General features: G+C 39.0%; 1 protein-coding gene across 3 annotated transcripts in view; it reads right to left on the reverse strand.

The window, feature by feature from the left end:
• The window catches only part of ALMS1 (ALMS1 centrosome and basal body associated protein), a 192,731-nt gene extending 171,477 nt beyond the window's left edge, over positions 1-21,254 (reverse strand). For all 3 annotated transcript variants that reach the window (XR_013441735.1, XM_078056402.1, XM_078056403.1), the window contains exon 1: positions 20,895-21,254. Coding sequence is in view for 2 of the 3 variants with exons in the window: in XM_078056402.1 (XP_077912528.1) it covers positions 20,895-21,206 (312 nt within the window). In the remaining variant the exon portion in view is untranslated. The remainder of the gene's footprint in view (positions 1-20,894) is intronic.
• Positions 21,255-26,454: the final 5,200 nt, after the last annotated feature.

A 26,454-nucleotide genomic window follows, 5' to 3' on the forward strand; every position in this document is an offset into this window, starting at 1 on the left:
AGAAAGCTGGGGTAGCTATCCTTATATCAGACAAATTAGATTTTAAGCCAAAGACTGTAATAAAAGATGAGGAAGGACGCTATATCATAATTAAAGGGTCTATCCAACAAGAAGATCTAACAATTGTAAATATTTATGCCCCTAACATGGGAGCAGCCAATTATATAAACCAATTAATAACAAAATTAAAGAAACACACTGATAGAATAATAATAGGGGACTTTAACACCCTACTCACTGCAATAGATCATCTAAGCAGAAGATCAACAAGGAAACAAGGGCTTTGAGTGACACACTGGACCAGATGGACTTCACAGAAATATTCAGAGCATTCCATCCTAAAGCAACAGAATACACATTCTTCTCTAGTGCACATGGAACATTCTCCAGAATAGATCACATCCTGGATCAAATCAGGTCTCAACCGGTACCAAAAGATTGGGATCATTCCCTGCATATTTTCAGACCACAATGCTTTGAAACCTGAACTCAATCACAAGAGGAAATTTGGAAAGAACTCAAATACATGGAAACTAAAGAGCATCCTACTAAAGAATGAATGGGTCAACCAGGAAATTAAAGAAGAATTTTAAAAATTCATGGAAACAAATGAAAATGAAAACACAACTGTTCAAAATCTTTGGGATGCAGGAAAAGTGGTCCTAAGAGGGAAGTATACAGCAATACAAGCCTTTCTCAAGAAACAAGAAAAGTCTCAAATACAAAACTTAACTCAACACCTAAAGGAGCTGGAGAAAGAAGAGCAAATAAAGCCTAAACCCAGGAGGAGAAGAGAAATAATAAAGATTAGAGCAGAAATCAATGAAACAGAAACCAAAAGAACAGTAGGACAGATCAATGAAACTAGAAGCTGGTTTTTTAAAGAATTAATAAGATTGATAAACCCCTGGTGAGACTTATCAAAAAGAAAAGAAAAAGGACCCAAATTAAAAAAAAAAAAAATTATAAATGAAAGAGGGATCGCAACCAACAACACAGAAGAAATACAAACAATTATAAGAACATATTATGAGCAAGGATATGCCAACAAATTAGGCAATCTGGAAGAAATGGATGCATTCCTAGAGACGTATAAACTACCCAAACTGAAACAGGAAGAAAAAGAAAACCTGAACAGACTCATAACCGGCAAGGAAATTGAAGCAGTAATCAAAAATCTCAAAAAACAAGAGCCCAGGGCAGATGGCTTCCCAAGGGAATTCTAACAAACATTTAAAGAAGAATTAATTCTGAAGCTGTTCCAAAAAATCAAAATGGAAGGAAAACTTCCAAACTCTTTCCATGAGTCCAACATTACCTTGATCCCAAAACCAGACAAAGATCCCACGAAAAAAGAATTACAAACCAATTTCTCTGATGAACATGGATGCAAAAATTCTCACCGGGGCGCCTGGGTGGCTCAGCCATTAAGCGTCTGCCTTCGGCTCAGGTCATGATCCCAGGGTCCTGGGATCGAGCCCCATATCGGGCTCCCTGCTCCGCGGGAAGCCTGCTTCTCCCTCTCCCACTCCCCCTGCTTGTGTTCCTGCTCTCGCTAACTCTCTCTCTGTCAAATAAATAAATAAAATCTTTAAAAAAAAAAAATTCTCACCAAGATACTAGCCAATAGGATCCAACAGTACATTAAAAGGATTATTCACCACAACCAAATGGGATTTATTCCTGGGCTGGAAGGGTGGTTCAACATCCACAAATCAATCAATGTGATACATTACATTAATAAAAGAAAGGACAAGAGCCATAGAATCCTCTCAGTAGATGCAGAAAAAGCACTTGACAAAGTACAGCATCCTTTCTTGATTAAAACTCTTCACAGTGTAGGGGTAGAGGGAACATACCTCAATATCATAAAAGCCATATACAAAAAGCCCACAGCAAATATCATTCTCAGTGGGGAAAAACAGAGCTTTTCCCCTAAGGTCAGGAGCACAGCAGGGATGTCCACGATCAACACTGCTGTTCAACATAGTACTAGAAGTCCTAGCCTCAGCAATCAGACAACAAAAAGAAATAAAAGGCATCCAAATTGGCAAAGAAAGAAGTCAAACTCTCACTCTTCACAGATGACATGATACTCTATGTGGAAAACCCAAAAGACTCCACTCCAAAATTGCTAGAACTCAGTTGCATTTCTATACACTAACAATGAAACAGAAGAAAGTGAAAATTAAGGAGTCAATCCCATTTACAATTGCACCCAAAACCATAGGATACCTAGGAATAAATATAATCAAAGAGGCAAAGGATCTGTACTCAGAAAACTACAGAACACTCATGAAAAATTGAGGAAGACACAAAGAAATGGAAAAACGTTCCATGTTCATGGATTGGAAGAACAAATATTGTGAAAATGTCTATGCTACCTAGAGCAATCTATACATTCAATGCAATCCCTATCAAAATACCATCAACTTTCTTCACAGAGCTGGAACAAATAGTCCTCAAATTTGTATGGAACCAGAAAAGACCCTGAATAGCCAAAGGAATATTGAAAAAGAAAGCCAAAGCTGATGGCATCATAATCCCGGACTTCAAGCTCTATTACAAAGCTGTCATCATCAAGACAGTATGGTACTGGCACAAAAACAGACACACAGATCAAAGGAACAGAATAGAGAGCCCAGAAACAGACCCTCAACTCTATGGTCAATGAATCTTCGACAAGGCAGGAAAGAATATATGGAAAAAAGACAGTCTCTTCAACAAATGGTGTTGGAAAAATTGGAGCCATATGCAGAAGAATGAAACTGGACCATTTCCTTACACCACACACAAAAATAGACTCAAAATGGATGAAAGACCTAAATGTAAGAAAGGAATCCACCAAAATCCTAGTGGAGAACACAGGCAGCAACCTCTTGACCTCGACCACAGCAACTTCTTGCTAGACACGTCTCCAAAGGCAAGGGAAACAAAGGCAAAAATGAATTATTGGTACTTCATCAAGATAAAAAGCTTTTGCACAGCAAAGGAAACAGTCAACAAAACCAATAATACATTATATGTTAACTTAAAAATAAATAAATAATAATAAAAGTACAAAAAAAACAAAGAAAAAAAATTTAAGCCCCAGATGAAACAGAAGATTTGTTGATCACAATCTGGTTTTACGGGAATTACTAAGGGAAGTTCTTCAGGCTGAAAGCAAGTGACACCAGTGAGTAATTCAAATTTATGGAAAACAACAAAAAGAGCCAATCAAAGCAATTTTGCAGGTACTTGCAAAAGACAGTATAACTGCGTATTTCTTTTCCCTTCTTCCTTCCACTGATTTAAAAAAGCAACTGTAGGGGCACCTGAGTGGCTCAATCAGCTGGGAGTTTGCCTTCGGCTCAGATCATGATCTCAGGGTCCTGGGACAGAGTCCTGTGTCAGATTCCCTGCTCAGTGGGGAATCTGCTTCTCCCTCTCCCTCTGATCCTCCTCCCCAATTGTGCTCTCTCTGTCTCACATAAATAAATAAAATATTTTAAAAAATAAAAATAAAAAGCAACTGTATGAAACAATATATATATATATAATTGTACTGTTGGGCTATAACAGAGAAATACATTTGATAATGACAGCACAAAGGAGATAACAGGAATAGAGTCACAATGTAGTAAGGAAATGACACCAGATAATAACTCAAAAGGGAAGAAATGAGTGTAAAAAAGGGAAAATAAGAAGGTTAATATATCAATCTCTACAAATATATAATTGTTATTCTCCCTTCTGCCAGATTCTTCAAAAAAACCTAAGATTTTTTTTAAATGTTAGCCATTATTATTATTATTTTTTTAAAGATTTTACTTATTTATTTATTTGACAGAGAGATAGAGAGCACAGATAGTCAGAATGGCAGGCAGAGGGAGAGGGAGAAGCAGGCTCTCTGCTGAGCAGGGAGCCCAATGTAGGGCTCGATCCCAGGGCCCTGGGATCATGACCTGAGCTGAAGGCAGACGCTTAACTGACTGAGCCACTCAGGCGCCCCAAAAAACCCAAGATTTTATGAAGTTTTAACTATAACAATGTATTGCTGAGTATGTAACACATACAGACCTATGCCTCACAGTAATAGCATTAAAAAGGGATAGAGAATGGACCTATATGGGCATAAAGTTTCTATATGTTATTGGAACTAAGTCCTAATGAATCTGAAGCAGATTCTGATAAGTTAATATGCATACTGTAAGCCCTAAAAATAACTCAAGAATTATAATTTTAAAAATTAGAATAAAATAAGAGAAAATTATCTACTTAACACAGAAGGTGGCAATATAAGAAGGACTAAAGGAACAAAACAGACATGAGACATATAGAAAATAAAAAGTTAAATAGAAATAAATCCAAACATATCAATAACACTAAATGTGAGTGAACTAAATAATCCAATCAAAGGCATATGTTGTGTTAGACTGCATGAAAAAGAAGATTCAACTGTATGCTGTCTATAGGAGACACACTTTAGGCCCAAAAAGACAAACAGGCTGAAAATTAAAGGATAGATAAAAAAGATTTACTATGCAAATAATCAAAAAAGAGGTAAAGTGGCTATAGTAATATCAAGATGAAACATATTAAAACATAATAAAATGCTTAAGAATAAATTTAACCAAGGAGGTAAAAGACTTCGTACTCTGAAAACTATAAAACACTGGGGGCGCCTGGGTGGCTCAGTCGTTAAGTGTCTGCCTTGGGCTCAGGTCATAATCCCAGGGTCCTGGGATCAAACCCCGCATCGGGCTCCCTGCTCTGCGGGAAGCCAGCTTCTCCCTCTCCCACTCCCCCTGCTTGTGTTCTCTCTCTCACTGTCTCTGTCAAAAAAAAAAAATCTTAAAAAAAAAAAACACCGATGAAAGAAATTGAAGACAACACAAATGGAAAGATATTCCATGCTCATGGATTAGAAGAACCAGTATTATTAAAATGTCCATACTACCCAAAGAAATCTACAGATTTAATGCACTCCCCATCAAAATACCAGCAACATCTTTCACAGAACTAGAACAAATAATCCTAAAATTTGTATGGAACCACAAAAGACTCCAAATAGCCAAAGCAATCTTGAAAAAGATGAACAAAACTGGAGGTATCACAATCCCAGATTTCAAGATATACTGCAAAGCTATAAAAATCAAAACAGTATGGTACTGGCACCAAAAAAAACAAAAAACAAAAAACCAACAAAAAAAAACAATACATAGATCAATGGAACAAAACAGAGAGCCAAGAAATAATATAATATTAATAACAAATATAAATTGATTATATGATCAGTTAATGTTTGACAAAGGAGGCAAGAATATCAACAAATGGTGTTGGGAAAACTGGACAGCTACATGCAAAAGAATGAAACTGGACCACTTTCTTACACCATCCACAAATAGTACATGAAATAGGGGAAGGGGATTAAGAGCATACTAATCATGAAGAGCACTGAGTAATGTATAGAATTGTTGAATCATTATACTGTACACCTAAAACAGATGTAATACTGTATATTAACTATACTGGAATTAAAATTTTAAAATATTTTTTTAAAAAACATATTAAAACAAAAAAAATTACTCAAGATAAACAGGAACATTTCACAATGATAAAAGTCAATCTACCCAGAATGCATATTAAAAATCCATATGCACCTAACATCAGAGCCCCCAGTAAAAACTGAAAGAAATGAAGGAAAAATGGACAATTCAACAATAATTAGACTCCAATACTCCATTTTCAAAAAAGTAGATATTCTATAAATGATTTTTTTTAAAGATTTTATTTATTTGTCAGAGAGAGAGCACAAGCAGAAGGAGTGGCAGGCAGAGGGAGAAGCAGGCTCCCTGCTGAGCGGGGAGCCCAATGCAGGACTCAATCCCAGGACCCCAGGATCATGACCCGAGTCGAAGGCAGCTGCTTAACCAACTGAGCCACCAAGGCGTCCCCTATGAATGATTCTTGGACATTAAAAAAACAGAGCAAAAGTCATTCACTTTCCTATATACCAACAATGAACAACTGGAATCTGAAATTTAAAACACAATACCATTTACACTAGCACCCCCCAAATTAAAGCACTTAGGTATAAATTTAACCAAATATGTACAAAATCTATATGAGGCAAACTATAAAACTCTGATGAAAGAAATCAAGGAGGAACTAATTACCATGTCCATGGTTTGGAAGACTCAATACTGTCAATATGTCAATTCCTCTCAACATGATGTATAGATTCAACACAATTCCAATCACAATCAAAATTCTAGCCAAATTATGTTGTGGGTATTGACAAACTGATTTAAAGTTTTTAAGGAAAGGCAAAAGACCCAGAACAGCCAACACAAAATTAAAGACAAAGTGGGAGAGCTGATACTACCTGACTTCATGACTCACTATAAAGCTATAGCAATCAAGACCGTGTAGTATTGGGCGCCTGGGTGGCTCAGTCGTTAAGCATCTGCCTTCAGCTCAGGTCATGATCCCAGGGTCCTGGAATCAAGTCCCACATCCGGCTCCGTGCTCCGTGGAGAGCCTGCTTCTTCCGCTCCCACGCCCCCTTCTTGTGTTCCCTCTCTCCCTGTCTCTCTCTCTGTCAAATAAATAAATAAAATCTTTAAAAAAAAAAAAAAAAAGACAGTGTAGCACTGGCAAAAGAACAAATAGATCACCGTAACACAACAAAGCCCATAAATAGACCCAGATAAATATAGTCAACTAATCTTTGACAGAGGAACAAAGGCAATATAATGGAGCAAAGACAGTCTTTTTAACAAATGGTGCTGGAACAACTAGACATCCGCAAGCAAAAAAATGAATCTAGATAGCAATTTTACATGCTTCACAAAATTTAACTCAAAATCAATCATAGATGTAAACGCAAACTGGGAAATTATGAAAACTATAAAACTCATAGAAGATAATATAGGAGAAAACCTAGATGATCTTGGGTATGATGATGAATTTTTAGGTACAACACCAAAGGAACAATCCTTGAAAGAAATAATTAATAAATTAGACTCATTAAAACTAAAAACTTCTGTTCTATGAAAGACAATGTCAAAAGAATGAAAAGACAAGCCACAGACTAGGAAAAAATATTTGTAAAAGACATCTGATAAAGGACTATAAACCAAAATACACAACCCTTGAAATTCAATGATACAAAAAACAACCCAATTAGAAAATGGTCAATAGATCTAAATAGATACTTCATCAAAAGAGATATACTTCTGGAAAACAAGAACATGAGAAGATGCTCAACATTATATTATCATTAGGGAACTATAAGTTAAAATAATGAGATCATCACTATACACCTACTAGAATGGCCAAAATCCCAAACACTGACAACACCAAATGCTGCTCAGAGCACAGAGTAACAGGAACTCTGATTCATTACTGAATGATGATGGGAATGCAATATGGTACAGTCACTTTGGAAGACAGTTTGACAGTTTCTTACAAAACTAAACACACTCTTAGCATACAATCTAGCATTCCCATAAGCCAAAGCCTAATCCACAGCAAGGCCTTAACTCTTCAATTGTACGAAGGCTGAGAGAGGTGACAATGCTGCAGAAAAGTCTGACACTAGCAGAGGATGGCTCATGAGATTTAAGGAAAAAAGCCATCTCCATAACAAAAGTGTAAGGTAAAGCAGCAAGTTCTGATGTAGAAGGTGCAGCAAGTTATCCAGAAGACCTAGCTAAGATAATTAATGAAGGTAGCTATACTAAACAGCAGATTTTCAATGTAGACAAAACAGCCTTATGTTGGAAAAGATGCTATCTAGGACTTTCATAGCTAGAAAGAAGTCAACACCTGGCTTCAAAGCTTCAAAGGACTGGCTGACTCTTGTTAGGGACTAATGCAGCTGGTGACTTTAAGTTGAAGCCAATGCTCATTTATCATTCTGAAAATCCTAGGGCCTTTAACAATTATGCTAAATCTGGGATGCCTGGGTGGCTCAGTCAGTTAAGTGTCTGCCTTCGGCTCAGATCATGATCCCAGGGTCCTGGGATCGGGTCCCGCGTCGGGCTCCTTCCTCGGCAGGGAGCCTACTTCTCCCTCTGCCTGCCGCTCCCCCTGCTTGTACACTCTCTCTCTCTCTCCCTCTCTCTGACAAATAAATAAATCAAATCTTAAAAAAAAAAAAGAATTATGCTAAATCTACTCTGCCTGGACTCTATAAGTGAAAACACAAAGCCTGGATGACAGTACATCTACTTACAACATGATTTAATAAATATTTTAAGCCCACTATTGACACTTACTGCTCAGGAAAAAAAAAAAAAGATTCCTTTCAAAATATTACCACTCATTGACATCGCACCTGCTCACCCAAGACCCTTGATGAAGATGTACAATAAGACTAACGTTGTTTTCATGCCTACTAGCACAACATCCATTCTGCAGCCCATGGATCAAGGAATCATTTGGACCTTCAAGTCTTATTATTAAAGAAACACATTTCATAAGACTATAGCTGCCATAGATAGAGATTCCTCTGATGGATCTGGGAAAACTAAATTGAAAACCTTCTGGAAAGGATTCATCATTCTAGATGACATTAACAACATTCATGATTCACGGGAAGAGGTCAAATTATCAACATGAACAGGAGTTTGAAAGAAGTTGACTCCAACCCTCATGCATGACTGTGAGGGTTCAACACCAGTGGAAGAAGTAACTGCAGATATGATGTAAATAGTCAAAGAACTAGAATTAGAAGTAGAGCCTGAAGATGTGACCAAATTGCTACAATCTCATGATAAAACTATAATGGATGAGGAGCTGATTCTTATGAACAGGAAAAGAAAATTCTTGAGATGGAATCTACTCTTTGTGACGATGCTGTGAAGACTGTTGGAATGACAACAAAGGACTTAAAATATTATATAACCTTGTAATGGCAAGGGTTTGAGAGGACTGACTTCAATTCTGAGAGAAATTCTACTGTGGAGGAGCGCCTGGGTGGCTCAGTTGGTTAAGCATTCAACTCTTGATTTCGCTCAGGTCATGATCTCAGGGTCATGAGATGGAACCCCGAATTGGGATCTGCACTCAGCAAGGAATCTACTTGAGGTTCTCTCTCCCCCTTTCGCTCTGCCCCTCCCCCTTCTCTCTCTCTCCCTCTCTCTCTCTCAAAATAAATAAATCTTTAAAAAAAAAGTTCTACTGTGGGTAAAATGCTATCAAATACCATCACATGCTACAGAGAAATCATTCATGAAACCAACAATCAATGTCGCAAATTTCATTGTCGTCTTATTTTAAGAAATAGCCACAGCCACACCAGCCTTAAGCGACCACCACCCTGATCAGTCAGCAGTTATCAACATCATGGCAAAACTCTCTACCAGCAAAGATTACAATTTGCTAGAAGTTGAGATGATGGTTAGCATTTTTTAGCAATAAAGTATTTAATTAAGGTGTATACATTGTTGTTTTAGACATAATGCTATTGCACACATAACAGACTACAGTATAATGTAAACATAACTTTTATGTGCACTGAGCAAACAAAAAATTCTTTTCAACTTGCTTTATTGCAATATTCAATTTATTGTAATGGTCTAGAACCGAATCTGCAGGGGGAGGGGAAAAGTAGCCATTTTGAAATACACCCAAGCATTCTGTTCTGTTCTTAATAAGACCTGCCCTCAGAAGAAACTATTTTTACCAGAGCCTAACCCACTTGGGTTCTACCAGAGACTAAGAGACCTAGGGGGAGGGAAATAACTAACTCCAATTTGCTCTGGCCTTCAACATAGGCATAAAGAAATATCCAACTCCAGCCCCCTTTTAGCCTTCCTGTCTCACTTAAGAGGCAGACAATGAAAACCCCAGTGAAAATCGCAGCCAGGGGGAAGGGGGGAGACTGAGACCTAATAATAGGACTACAGAACACTTCCCCCCCACACACACCTTACTGCATCAATAGGGCTCCTGATAATATTAGGGGAATAGAACTGAAAGCACATCTCAGATCTTATTTAAGAATAAATCCTTAGAGAAACCCAAAGATAACAGAGAAGACAAAAACAAGTTCACCAGAGGAAATTTTAGCCTCTAACATGTAAAGCTACAGCAAACAGTAAAAATCTTACCTCTAGCCAGATAAATATAAAACTTCACACTAGGGCGCCTGGGTGGCTCAGTTGGTTGGGCGACTGCCTTCGGCTCAGGTCATGATCCTCGAGTCCCGGGATTGAGTCCCACATCGGGCTCCCTGCTCAGCGGGGAGTCTGCTTCTCCCTCTGACCCTCTTCCCTCTCATGCTCTCTCTCATTCTCTCTCTCTCAAGTAAATAAATAAAATCTTATAAAAAAAACTTCACACTAAAGGCCTATTTACTTCAGTTCCTTTCATATCATATTCATTTAGTAAATATCTGACTTTGAACAAAAAATTAAAAGACATACTAAAAGGCAAAAACAAACAAAAACAGTTTGATGGGACAGAGCAAGCATGAGAACCAGACTCGGATATGGCAGAGATGTTGAAATTTCAGTTTGGAAAGATAAAAAAAGTTCTGGAGATGGATGGTGGTGGTGGTTACACAATAAATGTGTAATGCCACTTAAAAATGGTTAAAATGGTAAATTTTATGTTATGATATTTTACCACAATAAAAAAAAAGTCAAGGAGAAAAAAAAAATGAGCTATCAAACTGTAAAAAGACATGGAGGAAACTTAAATGCATATTGCTCGGTGAAAGAAGTCATTCTGAAAAGGCTACATACTGTATGATTCTAACTACATGATTTTCTGCAAAAGGCAAAAACTATGGAGACAGTAAAAATATCAGTCATTACTAGGGTTTCAGAGGAAGAGAGGGAAGGATGAAGTAGTACAGCATCGGATTTTTAGAGCAGTGAAACTATCGTGTACGATACTGTAATAGTGGATATATGACATTATACATTTGTCAAAATCCATAGAACATACCAAGAGTGAACCCAAATATAAACTATGGACATTAATTAAAAATAATGTATCAATATTGGCTTACTAATTGTAACAAATGTACCACACTAGTATGAGATGTTAATAATAGGAAAAATGGGGAGGGGGAGGGAATATACAGGAATTCTGTATTTTCTGCTTAATTTTTCTGAAAAAAACTGCTCCCAAAAGTCTACTTTAAAGAAAGGATAGCCACCTTGACAAAAGACCAACAAGGAAATATAAAATGTGAATGCCACCATAAACAAAATAGATCTACAAATATAATAGAACATTTCCCTCCCAGAGCAGCAGAATACGCATTCCTCTCAAGCACCCATGGAACATTCTCCAGGATAGAGCATATGTTGGGCCATAAAACAAGCCTCAAAATTTTTTAATAATTGAAAACATGAGGGGCGCCTGGGTGGCTCAGTCGTTAAGCATCTGCCTTCAGCTCAGGTCATGATCCCAGGGTCCTGGGATCGAGCCCCGCATCGGGCTCCCTGCTCCGTGGGAAGCCTGCTTCTCCCTCTCCTACTCCCCCTGCTTGTGTTCCCTCTCTCACTGTGTCTCTCTGTCAAATAAATAAATAAATAAATAATCTTAAAAAAAAAAAAGAAAACATGAAAAGTTTATTCTCCAAATAAAACAGAATAAAGGCAGAAATTGGTAACAAAAGGGGCGCCTGGGTGGCTCAGATGGTTAAGCATCTGCCTTCAGCTCAGGTCACGATCCCAGGATCCTGGGATCGAGTCCTGCATCGGGCTCCCTGCTCAGCGGGGAGCCTGCTTCTCCCTCTGCCTCTCTCTCTCTCTCTCTCTCTCTCTCTCTGTCTCTTACGAATAAATAAATAAAATCTTAAAAAAAAAAAAAAAGAAATTGGTAACAAAAGGAAATTGAGTAAATTCACAAATGGGTGGAAATTAAGCAACAGACTCTTATAACCAATAGGTCAAAAAAAAGAACTCGCAAAGAGAATTTTCAAATATTTTGAGATGATAACAAAAATACTACATACCAAAATTATGGATTGCAGCTAAAGCAGTGCTGAGAGGGAAATTTATAGCTACAAATGTGTACATTACAAACAGAACAAAGATCTCAATCAATAGCCTACCCATGCACCTTAAACTAAAAAAGAGAAACTTAAACCCAAAGAAAACAGAAGGAAGAAAATAAGACTTAAATAGAAATAAATGAAATCGGGACGCTTGGGTGGCTCAGTTGGTTAAGCATCTGCCTTCAGCTCAGGTCATGGTCCCTGGGGTCCTGGGATTGAGTCCCACATGGGGCTCCTTTCTCAGCGGCGAGCCTGCTTCTGCCTCTCCCTCTGCCACTCCCCCTGCTTGTGCTCGCTCGCTCTCTCTGACAAATAAATAAAAATCTTAAAAAAAGAAAAGGAAAGAAAAGAAAGAAATGAAATAGAGAATAATGAAAAATCAATGAAACCAAAAGTTGGGTCTTTGAAAATATTCCCAAAATTGAAAATCCTTTAGCCAGACTCACGCAAGAAAAAAAGACAGTACTCATATTACTTAAAATCAGAAATTAAAGGGGAACTTCATTACCAATCTTACAGAAATACAAATAATTATAAGGAAATACTATGAAAAACTGCATGTTAAGAAATTTGATAACTTGGAAGAAATGGACAAACACCTAGAAAACACAAATTACTGAAACTGATCCAAGAAGAAATAGAAAATCTGAAGAGACATATAGCAAGGAAAGAGAGTCAATTAGTAATTAAAATACTTCCCCAAAAGAAAAGCCCAGACCAATATGGTATAATCTATTAAACAGTCAAAAAATTAATAATGCCAATCCTTAACAAACAGAAAGAACACTTTCAACTCATTTTATGAAGCCAGTATTACCTGGATACTAAGCCAGACAAAAACATCACAAAAAAACTATAGACCATTATCTTGGGACTACAGATGCAAAAATTCTTTTAAAAAATACTAGTAAATTAGTGTGTGTGTGTGTGTGGGTGTGTGTGTGTGTGTGTGTATGTTCCCGTATCCTACTACATGTAAAATATTTATACACCATGATGAAGTAAATTATCCCCAGAATGCATGCTTGGCTTAACAATCTAATATCAATTAATATACCAAATAATAGAATAATTTGACAAAACCTAATACCTTTCATGATAAACAATACTCCATAAACTAGGAATAGAAAGAAATTTCATCAGTCTGATAAGGGAACCTATGAAAAACCTACAACTAACATCCTACTTTCAGTGAAAAAATTGGATGCTTTCCCCCAAGCTCAGGAATAAGACGAGGATATCCATTTTTACTAATTCTATTCAACATTATGCTGGAAATTCTATCCAAGGAAATTAGGCAAGAAAAAATAAAAAGCATTCAGATTGGAAAAGAAGAATGAAACTGTATGTATTCACATCTAACATGGTCTTATATATAGAAAATCCTATGAAGTACACTAACAATCTATTAGGACTAATAAACGAGTTCAGCAAAATTGCAGGAGACAAAATGAACATACAAAAATCAATTGTCTTTTTATACACTTGCAATGAACAATCCAAAAATGAAATTTAAAAAAAAATTCTACTTACAATAGCACCAAAAAGAATAAAAAACTTAGAATTTAAGGAAAAAAGTGTTAAACTTATACCCTGTAAAGTACAAAACAGTACTGAATTTATTTTCAAAAGATCTAAATAAATGGAAAGATATCCAATGTTCATGGATCAGAAGACCAAATGTTGCTAAGATGGCAATACTCCCAAACTGATCTATAGATTCAATGCAATTCCTATCAAAATACCAGCTGGCTTCTTTGTTGAAATTGACAAACTGATCCTAAAATTCATATAGAACTGCAAGGGACCTAGAATAGCCAAAAAATCTTGAAAAAGAAGAACAAAGTTGGAGGACTCACACATCCTCATTTCAAAACTTACTACAAAACAATGGTAATCAAAAAAGTGTACCACGGCATAAAGCTGGACATATGGGATAATGGAACAGAATTGAGAGTCCAGAAATAAACCCATACATCAACTGCCAACTGATTTTCAACAAGCGTGCTAAGACCTTTCAATTGGAAAGAATAGCGTCTTCAACAAATGGTGCTGGGACAACTGAGTAGCAACATCAAAGAATGAAGCTGAACACTTTCCTCACACCACATACAAAAATAACTCAAAACTGATCAAAAATCTAAATGTAAGAGCAAAAGCTATAAAACTATTAGAGAAAACATAGGGGTAAATTTTTATGACTTCACATTCAGCAAGTTTCTAAGACAGGATAAACAACGACAACAACAACAAAAAGATAAATTAGACTTCATCAAAAATAAAAACTTTTGTGCTTCGAAGAACACTATCAAGAATGTGAAAAGACAACCCACAGACTGGGAGAAAATCCTGCAAATCAGACACCTTATAAGGGAATTTTAAATTCACATTGTGGAAAATATGAAGACTATATAAGGAATTCTTACAACTCAACAGCAAATAGACAAATGACTGAAATAAAAATGAGCAAAGGACCTAAATGGACATTTCGCCAAAGAAGATATACAAATGGCCAATAAGCACAGGAAAAGATGCTAAGTGTCATAAGCCATCAGGGAAATGCAAATCAAAACCACAATAAGATACCATGTCACATCCACCAGGATGGCTACAGTCTAAAAGTCAGATAATTATGCGGCACCTGGGTGGCTCAGGTGGTTGAGCATCTGCCTTCTGCTCAGGTCATGATCTCAGGGTCCTGGGATGGGCCACCCCCCCAACTGGCTCCCTGCTCAGCAGGGAGTCTGCTTCTCCCTCTCCCTCTGCCCCTCCCCACTGTTCGTGCGCTCACTTGCACACACACTCTCTCTCTCTCTCTCAAATAAATAAAATCTTAAAAAAAAAAAAGTCAGGGACACCTGGGTGGCTCAGTGGGTTAACCGTCTGCCTTCAGCTCAGGTCATGATCCCAGGGTCCTGGGATCAACTCCCACATCAGGCTCCTTGCTCAGCGGGGAGCCTGCTTCTCCCTCTGCCTGCTGCTCCCCCTGCTTGTTCTCTCTCTCTCTCCCTTTCTCTCTGACAAATAAATAAATAAAGGGCGCCTGGGTGGCTCAGTTGGTTAAGCGACTGCCTTCGGCTCAGGTCATGATCCTGGAGTCCTGGGATCGAGTCCCGCATCGGGCTCCCTGCTCAGCGGGGGGTCTGCTTCTCCCTCTGACCCTCTTCCCTCTCGTGCTCTCTGTCTCTCATTCTCTCTCTCTCAAATAAATAAATAAAATCTTTAAAAAAAAAAAAAAAACAAATAAATAAATAAAATCTTAAAAAAAAAGTTAGATAATAAGTGCTGACAAAGATGTAAAGAAATTGGAACCTTCATACACTGGTTGTAGGAATGTAAAATAGTGCAGCCATTTTGGGAAACAGTCTGGCAGTTCCTCAAAGGTTAAACTACATGTCCAGCAATTCCACTCCTAGATATACACCCAATAGAAATGAAAACATGTATGCAAAAACTTGTACACAAATGTTTACAACATTATTCATAACAGCCAAAAGGTAGAAAAAAAACAAATATTCATCAACTGATGAATGAACAAATAAAATATATCCATACAATGGAATATTATTCAGCCACAAAAAGGAATAAAGTACTGATCCATGCTATATACATGGATGTTTCCCGAAAACATATGCTAAGTGAAAGAAGCTAGTCAAAAAAGACATATTATTCCTTTTATATTAAATGCCCAGAACAGGCAAATCTAAAGAGAGAAAAAAAGTTGATTAGATTAACAGTTGATTAGGGGAATGGAAGATGAGGGGATACCTAAAATGTCCAGGGTTTGGGGGTATTTTTTGAGATGACAAAAATGTTCTAAAATTGACTGTAATGATGGTTGCACATATCTATTAATATACTGAAAACCACTGAATTATGTACTTTAAATTAAGGATAAATTGTATAATATATGAATTATATCTCAATAAACCTGTTGAAAATGTTTTTAAATAAGCCAATTAAGCCTTTAAAGAAAGCATTCAAGTAAAATAAAAATATAGGGAAACAGTAAAAGATGAAAACTGAAATTAATGTATTAAATGATGAAAAGCAATAGAATTAAACTTAAATCCAAGAGCTGTTTCCTTCAATGAATAAAAAAGCAAAATAAATAAATCCTTAGATCAAGAGAAAAATAAAACATAATCACATAAAATCAAGAATGAGAAATGGAAATAACTACAGATGCAATGGAAAAAGTAAGGAATACTGTGTAGCACTCCATTATAATTAACAGGAAATTCTTGCTGAAATAATTTTCTACAAAAATCATAAATGACCAAAATTAACCAAGAAAAGTGAGTCCATATAAACCAAACCCTAAAAGGAACCCAAAGGAAAAGTAGTTTGATTAGTGATTATTTTTCAAACATGCAAGAAAAATTCTTACATTACTCAAACTGTTTCAGGGCATAGAAAAATAAAAATCCTTCCAGTACTTTGTATGAAAATGGTATAATATTGATGCTAAATTTGACAAAGACAGGTTAAGAAAACAATTTTTTTACACTTAAAACCATAATCATTTATAAAATATCTGCAACTAAAACCCAGCAATTCCTTAAGAGAAAAACACACTACGGCATAGTTTTTATCCTAGGAAAACAAGAAAGGATTTAATATTGAGTAAAATTTGTATTAACAGTTCAAAAAAGATAAAGTATACACTGTGGACAAATTTGGAGATGGGGCAGAAAGGTGAAGAAGGGGTTTAGGCCTGTGTTCTCTTCTTCTATGAAATGATAACCTGATGGGAGGGTGTTGAACCATCCACAAGGGCTAGAAGATAAAAGAGTGAAGATGTGTAAGAAGCTAAAGGAAGAAACATACAAAGATTTCCAAACACTGTTGATGACACAGTTAAAAGTTGGAGACCAAGAATTTCTGGTAATACCAATCCACATAACCAAATTATTTTCCCTAGCACAGCTCAGAAATTTAAATTCAGGAATTTTAAGGAGAGGTGTTTGAAATGATCCATGTTGAATGGTCTGCAGGGACCAGCGTTAAGGCCAACACAGTAAAGGCTCTGAACCACTCACTTCCCTGAACTCTTAAAAAGACTTGGCACATTTTGCTCTGAACTTACACAGTCCCATGCCTTAGCTCAGTCTCAGGAACAGTGCTACAAACTTAATCACTACCTTATACGTTACCATTAGTACATCCTTATGATCTAGTAAGAGATAACATGAGTGAAGCAAATTCTTACTATTTTGTCATTTAACTTGAGACTAGACTGAATGAAATTAATGTTTCCTATCATTTGGTCTCATCCTTTTAATACACTGCCTTAAATACTACACAAAAAACTCATCTTTTTTTTTTTATTATGTTATGTTAATCACCATACATTACATCATTAGTGTCTGACGCAGTGTTCCATGATTCATTGTTTGCGTATAACACCCAGTGCTCCATGCAGAACGTGCCCTCTTTAATACCCATCACCAGGCTAACCCATCCTCCCACCCCCCTCCCCTCTAGAACCCTTAGTTTGTTTCTCAGAGTCCATAGTCTCTTATCTTTAAATGGTGCAGTTGGTTAAGCAATGGAAGGACTCTTGGTTTCAGCTCAGATCATGATCTCAGGATCCTGAGATCGAGCCCCAGGTCAGGCTCCATGCTCAGTGTGGAGTCTAAGACTCTCTCCCTCTCCCTCTGTCCCTCCCCGCACTTGCGTGAGCGCGCTCTTCCATCCTCTCTCTCTCAAATGCACTCTCACTCTCAAATGAATAGAGAAATCTTTAAAAAAATAAGATTTTATAGTACATAAATGTCTAGCAAGACACATACTAAAGTTTCTCCTTTAAGCACTTTCCAACTTATGCCAGTAAATTTTAATGTCAGTGAACTAAAGCAAAAAAATCTTAATACTCTTTATATCATCTTAAAACTACCTTTACTACAGAACACCTTTATGTATTCTCCAAGGTAAACAGGGAAAATATATCTCATTTCTCTTAAAAACAAAACAAACAAAAAAACCACACTTCTGGGGGGACAAAACACTGGGCTCTAAGAAGCAAGGTTTTTATTACACATAGATTACTGTTAAATGGGATAATAGGGAGACAAACCGTAAGAGATTCTTAATCATAGGAAACAAAATGAGGGTTGCTGGAGGGGAGGGAGGTGAAGGGATAGGGTAATTGGGTGATGGACATTACGGAGGGCCAGTGATGTAATGAGCACTGGGTGTTATGTAAGACTGATGAATCATTGAACTATACCTCTGAAACTGATAATGTACTATATGTTAATTAATTTATCATTTGTCTTGAATCATTCCTTCTCTTACATTGCTTTATTTTAGATTTAGAGTTCAATTAGGTGGAATTATGGTGCTGTTTTCCTGTGGTAAGTGCCTTTTAAATAAAATCATTTAACCAAGGGGGAAAAAAAAAATAGGATAATAATTTTTCACATTGGCTCTAATAAAAGTTAAAGTGGTTTAATATGCTCTTCCTCTAGGCTTAGAGATATAAATTTAAAATACTAATAGTTATTTAAACAAGAAGTCATAGAACAAAATAAGTCAGGAGACCTCACCCACAAGCATGGCTTTAATTATGGTCTATATGCAGATAACTTACAACTTGAAATTTCCAAACCTAGACTTCTCCTCTTATCTCCAGAACCAATCTTATAATCTTAACACTCATCTCAGCCAATCCCATCAACCCCTCTCTTCATCGCTCCCACCATTAACCTGGCCTTATCTCAATATTTGACACAACCATTCATTGAACAATCTAACACCCAGACACATTGTTGCCTTCATGTTCCACATTTAATCCATTATTAGTGTAGTAATAATGTAAAATTAATGTATAAGTGTGATGATTTCACCTCTTAAATATATATATTTTTAATTTATTAGAGAGAACGAGAATGAGCAGGGAGGAGGAGCAGAGGGGGAGGGAGGGAGAGAGAAGCAGACTTCCTGCTAAGCAGGAATTCCACCCCCACCCCCCCCCCCACCCCCCCCCCCGACACCAGGCTCAATACCAGGACCTGGAGATCATGACCTGGGCTGAAGGCAAAGGCTTAAGCAACTGAGCCACTCAGGCGCCCCTACCTCTTAAATATTTCTTGAATCAGTCTACTTTTTTCTATATCCACCAACACTTTCCTGTTCCAAAATATTATCATCTTTTGCCTGGCAATGCTGCAATGGCTTAATAATTAGCATCCCTGACTTACTGCTACTTCCCACCCCATCCTGCTGTCAAAGCTGTTCTCCACTCTGCTACAAAGTGATCTTTTTGAAACACACATCTTATCATTGAAAATGTTTTAAACATTTCCCAAATTTAACAATTCCATTTAAACAGTTCCAAAGCTCCAGAGATAAAGCCTTTATCCATATTGGCCTTTGGTTCCCTGGAAATGCCATGTTCTCTCCAACAGCACCTTTCCATGTGCCTTTCCCTCAACTGGGAGATTTTCTCTTCCCTTTGTCTAGTTAACCTTTTTCGTCAGACCTTAGCTAAATCAGAACTTCCTCAGGGAAGCTTTCGCCAGCTTCGCTAACAAGGTCAGATTCCCTTACCGTATGCTTTCAAAGTACATTAGCACATATCAGTTTTACTCTTATTTATGTGGCCAACTAAATTTTGTCTGCCTTCTTCTTACCTGAACACTAGAAAGGCAGAGGTTAAAAAAAAATGTTTGGGTTCACCAAGATTCCTTAGCATCCAGCATGACACTGTGAATGCCCATGGTGAATGCTCAGTGAATTAAGTGCCCAATAGAATAGTTACCAGGCAAAACAATAACTATTACTCTTTAATGATCAACAGTCCATAGGATTTAAGTCCAAAAGAACTTTCTGTGATGATAGAACTATTCTATATCTGCACTGTCCAATAATGCCACTAGTCAAGTGTGGCTACTGAGCACTTAAAAAGTGGTTAGTACAACAGAGGCACTGAATTTTTATTTAATTTTAACTAAATAAGATGTAAAGAGCCACATGTGGCTAGTGATGGCTGTGTTGAACAGCACAGGTCTATAAAAAGTCTCTTCTCTGTCTTTTCACTTGTACTTTGTTCACTCTGCACAGTTTATATCTTGTCTATGGAGCAGTCCTAGACAATAAACACTAGGCTTCTTTTGGTCCCTACGACGTGCCCTGCACAAAACAGAAACTTAATAAATGTCTGATGATTTGATATTCAAACTGAATAGCAAACCTTTTTTTTTTCCTCCCTGAGAAGCTAATGAATTAAATGTAGTTATTTTCAAAATGGTCTTCAGGAGCCGACCATAAAATCAACTCTTTCTCCCTTGTGTACTACCTTGTGCTTTCTAGTTTTCCAGACTGGAGCTGCAGCATAAGCCTTCTGCTACCTACGGGGGACTCCCCTTTATTGCTACAAACAAGGGTCCGGAGAAGTAAAACAGGTGAGGAGCCTCTGGAGACTAATCATGTAGTGTCCATAATCCACAGTAGTCCCTCAAGGAGAGTCCTGCCCTTCAGGCATACTAATCTCCTGTCTCCCCAAGAGAGTCCCTGGAGAACCACTCTCTCCACTCCTACAAACGCCCTTTTCCCCTCCAGCCGGCTTAACCCACACCCGCTAGGAATACGGACTCTGGGAACAGCTGGTGTAATTCAAAGGCCCGGGACCCACAGAGAGGGGGGAACAAGAGAGATCCTTGCCATAAAGAATGGGAGACTTGGCGTAGTCAGCCAGAACCTGGGAAAGAGTGGAGGCCCGGGACGCGAGACGGCCCCTACAAGCCTTTAAAAGCGCGCTTATTATTTGTCCGGCACCGCGACCGGCAGCGAGCAGGAGGCAGCGGCGCAGAGAGCAGGCTGAGCGCGCAAACACGCCCCGTCACCCTGCCCGACGGCCCCCCCATCTCTCCCCGGCCCGACTCACCTTCTCCGGGCCGGTCCGCTCGTCCTCCGAGTAGCGGTGCCTCGAGAGCGACGACGGAGGCAAAGGACCTTCGGGGTGCGCCTGCAGCCAGGCCTTGGCCTCCTCGTCGTCCTCTTCGTCCGTACGCTCCCGAGGCTGGCTCTCGGAGTTAAAGTGCGAATCCGGCTCCCGCCTCTCCTCTTCCTCCACCTCCTCCACCATCACTACCTCGTCAGAGTCCAGGTTCGCCCGCTCCTCCGCCTCTTCCGTCTCCTCCTCCTCCTCCTCCTCCTCCTCGAGCTCGCCGGGCCATGGTAGGTCTTCAGGCTCCATATTGGTGTCTCGCTCTAGGAGGCAGAGGAGGAGGGGGAGAGGGGAAGGGGGAGGGTGGGGAGGGGAGGGGAGGAGAGCTGACAGGCGGTTGCGGCCGCGCGCAGGCGCAAAGACAGCCACCGCCTCGCGCCCGGCGCGGCGCCGAACGAACTGGGCGGGGCAGGGAATGAAAGCGCGCGTTGCTAAGGACGCCCCGCGGAGGCCAGAGGTGTGGCTGGGGCTGGCGAGGGAGGGGCGTCACCCTCGTCACTCGCTGGGATCTCGCTCACAGTACTGAAAGCTCACAATAAACCCGGACTGGGCTCCTCTCGAGGGAGGGGAGAATTTAGTCTTCGACTGAGCAAGGCCAAAGCTGAATTTTGCCCATGCACCGAGGGGAGATCAGACCCTAGGACAAACCCATGATAATCAAACTTGCAAACTTAATTTTTAAAGGTTGAGTGCCTGCTGGGCGACAGACAGGCTGTATGATGGGCACTTGAACCTAGCAGTGAAAAATGTCTGGGGAGGTAGAGGGCTTAAGAACGCCACGCTTGGGGCGCCTGGGTGACTCAGTCGTTAAGCCTCTGCCTTCTGCTCTGGTCATGATCCCAAGGTCCTAGGATCGAGCCCCGCATCGGGCTCTCTGCTCGGTGGGAGGCCTGCTTCTCCCTCTCCCACAAACAAGGGTCCGGAGAAGTAAAACAGGTGTTCCCTGCTTGTGTTCCCTCTCTCCCTGTGTCTCTCTCTGTCAAATAAATAAATAAAATCTTAAAAAAAAAAAAAAAAGAACCGGACGCTTGGTATCAGAAAAAAGTAGAAGTTTGAATCCTGACATCGCCACTTAAAGCTGTGTGACTGAGCCTCTATAAAATGATAAGAGGCCATCACATAGGATGGTTGTGATAATTAAAGCAGATAACCAACGTGCAGTACTTGGTGGTAGGTATTATTCATTGATTATTGTGCAGTAACTCATTAAATGCTCACAGTTCTGTGAGATGAGTATTATTACCATTTCATATTTGAAGAACTCTAATGCTCAGAGAAATAACTTGCCCAAGTCTCTTACCTAGTAATTGGCTGGCTGAGTTAGTGCCATCCCAAGTCTTCTGTAGATCCAGTAAATTGCCCTGGCCCAGACCTATCAGCTGATAAAGGATAAAGGGCAAGTATTTGTACTGATAGTACATATATTTTTAGGTTAGTCAGTGACTTTGAAATGCTTTAGAAACAGAGATTTCCTGACTATTTCAGGAACTCCTGTAAAATGAATAGCAAATTAAAGAATATTGAGAAGCTTTGCTATTACCTAAGGAGATAGCCATAATTAGAGTCCAGTGAAAATTCTTATGGTATCTATCCACAATAGCAAAGATAAATTGACAATGATATCGAACCAACATTGGTGGGGTAATTTTTAGGGGTATTGCCAAGGATGTATGTCCTATCTGCCAATGACCCAATTCTAGCAAAACTATAAAGATAGAAGTATACTGGAGCCCAAAGCCTCAGGGCTCCTATGAACACCTCTGAATGGACTGAGTACATTCAAATACGACTCTTCTTATGACAGGTTGAGGCTTTTCCTTACTGGAGAGCTATGGATGTAATGATAGAAAAAAATTGTTTGATTTTGTATTCCTGACTTGAGAAATCCCAAGGTACCTCTCCAGTAACAGGTACATACCTTTCAGTGATACTGTTATTAAATAATTCTGTAAACCTTTACCATTTACTTAGAAACTCCACTATCCTTATCATCCACAAATTTCAGGAAAATTAAAGGGAACTAATGGAATTCTAAAAACTAATTATCGAAGCTCTCAGAAACTCTCAAATTTCCAAGGCCCAAAGTAGTTCCATTTGTCTTGATAGCAATGACATCAATCTATTTTAAGACCCACAAGTTATCTCCTTCTGAGTTAATAACAGGTTCCCTTGTGTATTTGGGAATCCTTTCCAATACTAGATTCTACCTTAATACAAGTTGATATGACTAATTACTGCAGAGGACCCACACTATAACTCCTGTTTTATCAATAATAAAGCAACGAAGCATTTCCAAAGCACCCACCTAAGCAGCTTCTGCATGATCAGAAATCTAGAGATTTGGACTTCTGAAAAAGCATCAGAAAAAAATTTCCATTGATCCTCAGTGGAAAAACCTCATCAGGCATGGTTAACAACAACCAACAGTGAAACTCCAAAGGCATTGATCCTTGGATTCATGTTACCCAACTAAAAATACATGCATCATTTTTTTCTGGGATACTGGATGTCTAATTCATTGGAAGACCTCAAACTGAAGATTCTTGGGAATTCTCCAGAAGCTGCAGACTACAGAAATGGATAGCTTATGCCCATTACAACAGAACAAGATTAATTTTCTGATTCTTCAGCATCCTCTGTCCTACCACTAATCTTGCCTATTATGGTTTTGGACAACCTTTATTAACTACAGAATGATTTCTCTATATGATCTCCCTTATCTTCATACTGTTACTTTTGACTCCCTATGCTCTTCTGCCACTTAAGAAAAAATAATTTTAAAAAAGAAAGAGGGACACCTGGGTGGCTCAGTCGATTAAGCATCTGCCTTCGGCTCGGGTCATGATCCCGGGGTCCTGGCATCGAGTCCCAGTCCTGCATCGGTTTCCCTGCTCAGCGGGGAGTCTGCTTCTCCCTCTGCCCCTCCCCCTGCTTCAGCTCACTCTCTGTTTCTCTCTCTCTCTCTCTCTCTGACAAATAAATAAATAAATACAGTCTTTAAAAAAATAAAAAAGAAAGAAAGGGGGTGCCTGGGTGGCTCAGTCAGTTAAGTGTCTGCCTTCAGCTCAGCTCTGATCCCAGGGTCCTGAATAGAGCCCCACGATTTGAGGCTTCTCCCTCTCTCTCTCTCTGCTGCTCCCTCTGCTTGTGCTTTCTCTCTTAAGTAAATAAATAAAATAAAAAAGAGAGAAAGAAAAGAAAAGGAGAGGGAAGGAAAATAATACTCTCTGGTGTGTTTTTCTCAAACCCTAGCTACTGCTCTTAATTTTACAGCTGAAATGTATAAGTCTTTTCAGCAGCTTCCACATTCCAAGTTGACAGTCTGAAAGACAAACTGATGTCTCCTGACTCTGAGCCTTCCAGAGAACAGACTGGAGTTCTCCTTCAACTACACCATCCTTTAAACAAATGGCTGTATCCTTGAGTTACACCAATATGTCCCTATATCTTTTCACGCATTCTCCTTAGGAACCAAGACACAGGATGATGTGGAGGATGGCCCTGGTAGAGAAAAGGAGATCAATAAGGAAATAACAACAGTACTTCAGATGATGAATGACAGGATGCAGATAGTGGCGTGGAGATAGGAGAGGACAGATGCAAAAGCTACATGGAGATGACATCAGTAGGACCTGGTGACTGGGTGTGGGGAGGAGAGGTAGGAGGAAGGAGTAAGATAAATCCCCCATTTTAGTTTGGGCAGCCAAGCTGATGAAGGAAATACAGAAGTAGAAACATGCAGGTCTTTAGGGAAAGGTCATGAGTTCAATCCTTAGCATATTGAGTTTTAGTTGCCTGAAAGCTATCCAGTTAAGGATGTTCAGGTAGCAGTTGTAGACACAGGTCTGGGACTCGGGAAGAGGGAGGTGTGGTGGCTGACAACAAGCACGTAGGTGCTAGAGAAAGTCGCAACTCCGTATAAAACAGAAATGGGCCAAGGATGGAACCCTGAATAATATGCACATTCCAAAAGAGGAAGAGGAGAGCACAGACTGAGAAGAAACTACCAGAGAGATAGGAAGAGAACACAAGAGTGGTAATATAGAGTATGGGAAATCAAATGCAGTTGACTCTGAAGCAACACAGGTCTGGACTGCACAGATCCATTTATACACGGATTTTGGGGGTAAATACAGTACAGTACTATAAAAGTACTTTCTCTTCCTTACGATTTCCTTGATAACACTTTCTACTCGCCAGCTTACTTCATTGTAAGAACACAATACATAATACATAGAACATACAAAATACGTGTTGATTTTTTTTTAAGATTTTATTTATTTATTTGTCAGAGAGAGAGAGAGAGCACAAGCAGGAGGAGTGGCAGGCAGAGAGGCAGAGGGAGAAGCAGGCTCCCCGCCAAGCAAGGAGCCCGATATATACTCTATCCCAGGACGCTTGACCAACTGAGCCATGCAGGCATCCCTGAAATATGTGTTAATTGACTAGGTTATCAATAACACTCCTTCTGATCAACAGTAGGCTATTAGTAGTTAAGTTTTTGAGGAGTCAAGTCATATATAGAATTTCAACTGCTTGGTGGGGAGGCTCCCCTAATCCCAGCATTGTTCAAGGGTCAACTATAGTTTTAAGATGGAAGAGGCCAAAAGCATCAAATGCAACAGAAAGACAAAATAAGAACTGAAAAGCACCTAATGAAATTGGCATTCAAGAATTATTGGTAACTTGCACAAGAAATTATTTTGCTGGAATGGTGGACTCCAGATGCAACAGTTGGGAAATGATTGGAGGTGAGAAAGGTGAGACATTGAGTATAGAAAGGAGGATTTTGGTCATGAAAAGAAAAAAAAAAGGGATAAGGTAGTAGCTAGAACAGGAAAGGAACCATGACAAGAGTTTTGTTTTGTTTTTTAATATGGAATACAACTGAGTTTATTACTATGCTGAGAAGATTGACCCAAAGGAAAGAAGGACATTGAAGCTAGAAAACAAAAAGATAATTGATAAAAGCAGAGAGGATGACAGGGGATTCAAGTGGAAGGATTACCCTCAAATAGAAGGATGGCTTTCTCATAGAGGAGAGAAAAGACAGGTATCAATAAAGATCTTTTGCTCGGGCAACTGGAGCAAGAACTTGACTGAATTCATGTTCCCTGGTTTTTATTCATGTTAATCAAAATGTGGTCTGCAGACCATCTTCATTAGAGTCACCTGAAGTATATGTTTTATGAAGAATCCCAGCTGCTATCACGCAGAGAATAAGATTTAGGAAGTCTGGGTTGGTGCCCAGGAATCTGATCTTTAAACTAGCACTTGATACCTCCGACCCCCAAGTAATGCTGATGCACCATAATGGTTGAGAACCACTCCTTTCTTTTCTCTGTGCACTGTCAAGGACAATACAGTGCTTCTCCACCAACTATAGAAAATCTTCCCCCTACCTGCCACCTAGCAGCCAAGGCATGGACATGTGGCCTAGATTGACACCTGTGGATGCTCCCATATGTGACTTTGACACTTAAGGGAGTGAAACAGA

This window comes from Halichoerus grypus, chromosome 10 (assembly GCF_964656455.1).
Source record: "Halichoerus grypus chromosome 10, mHalGry1.hap1.1, whole genome shotgun sequence".
Taxonomy (NCBI): Eukaryota; Metazoa; Chordata; class Mammalia; order Carnivora; family Phocidae; genus Halichoerus; species Halichoerus grypus.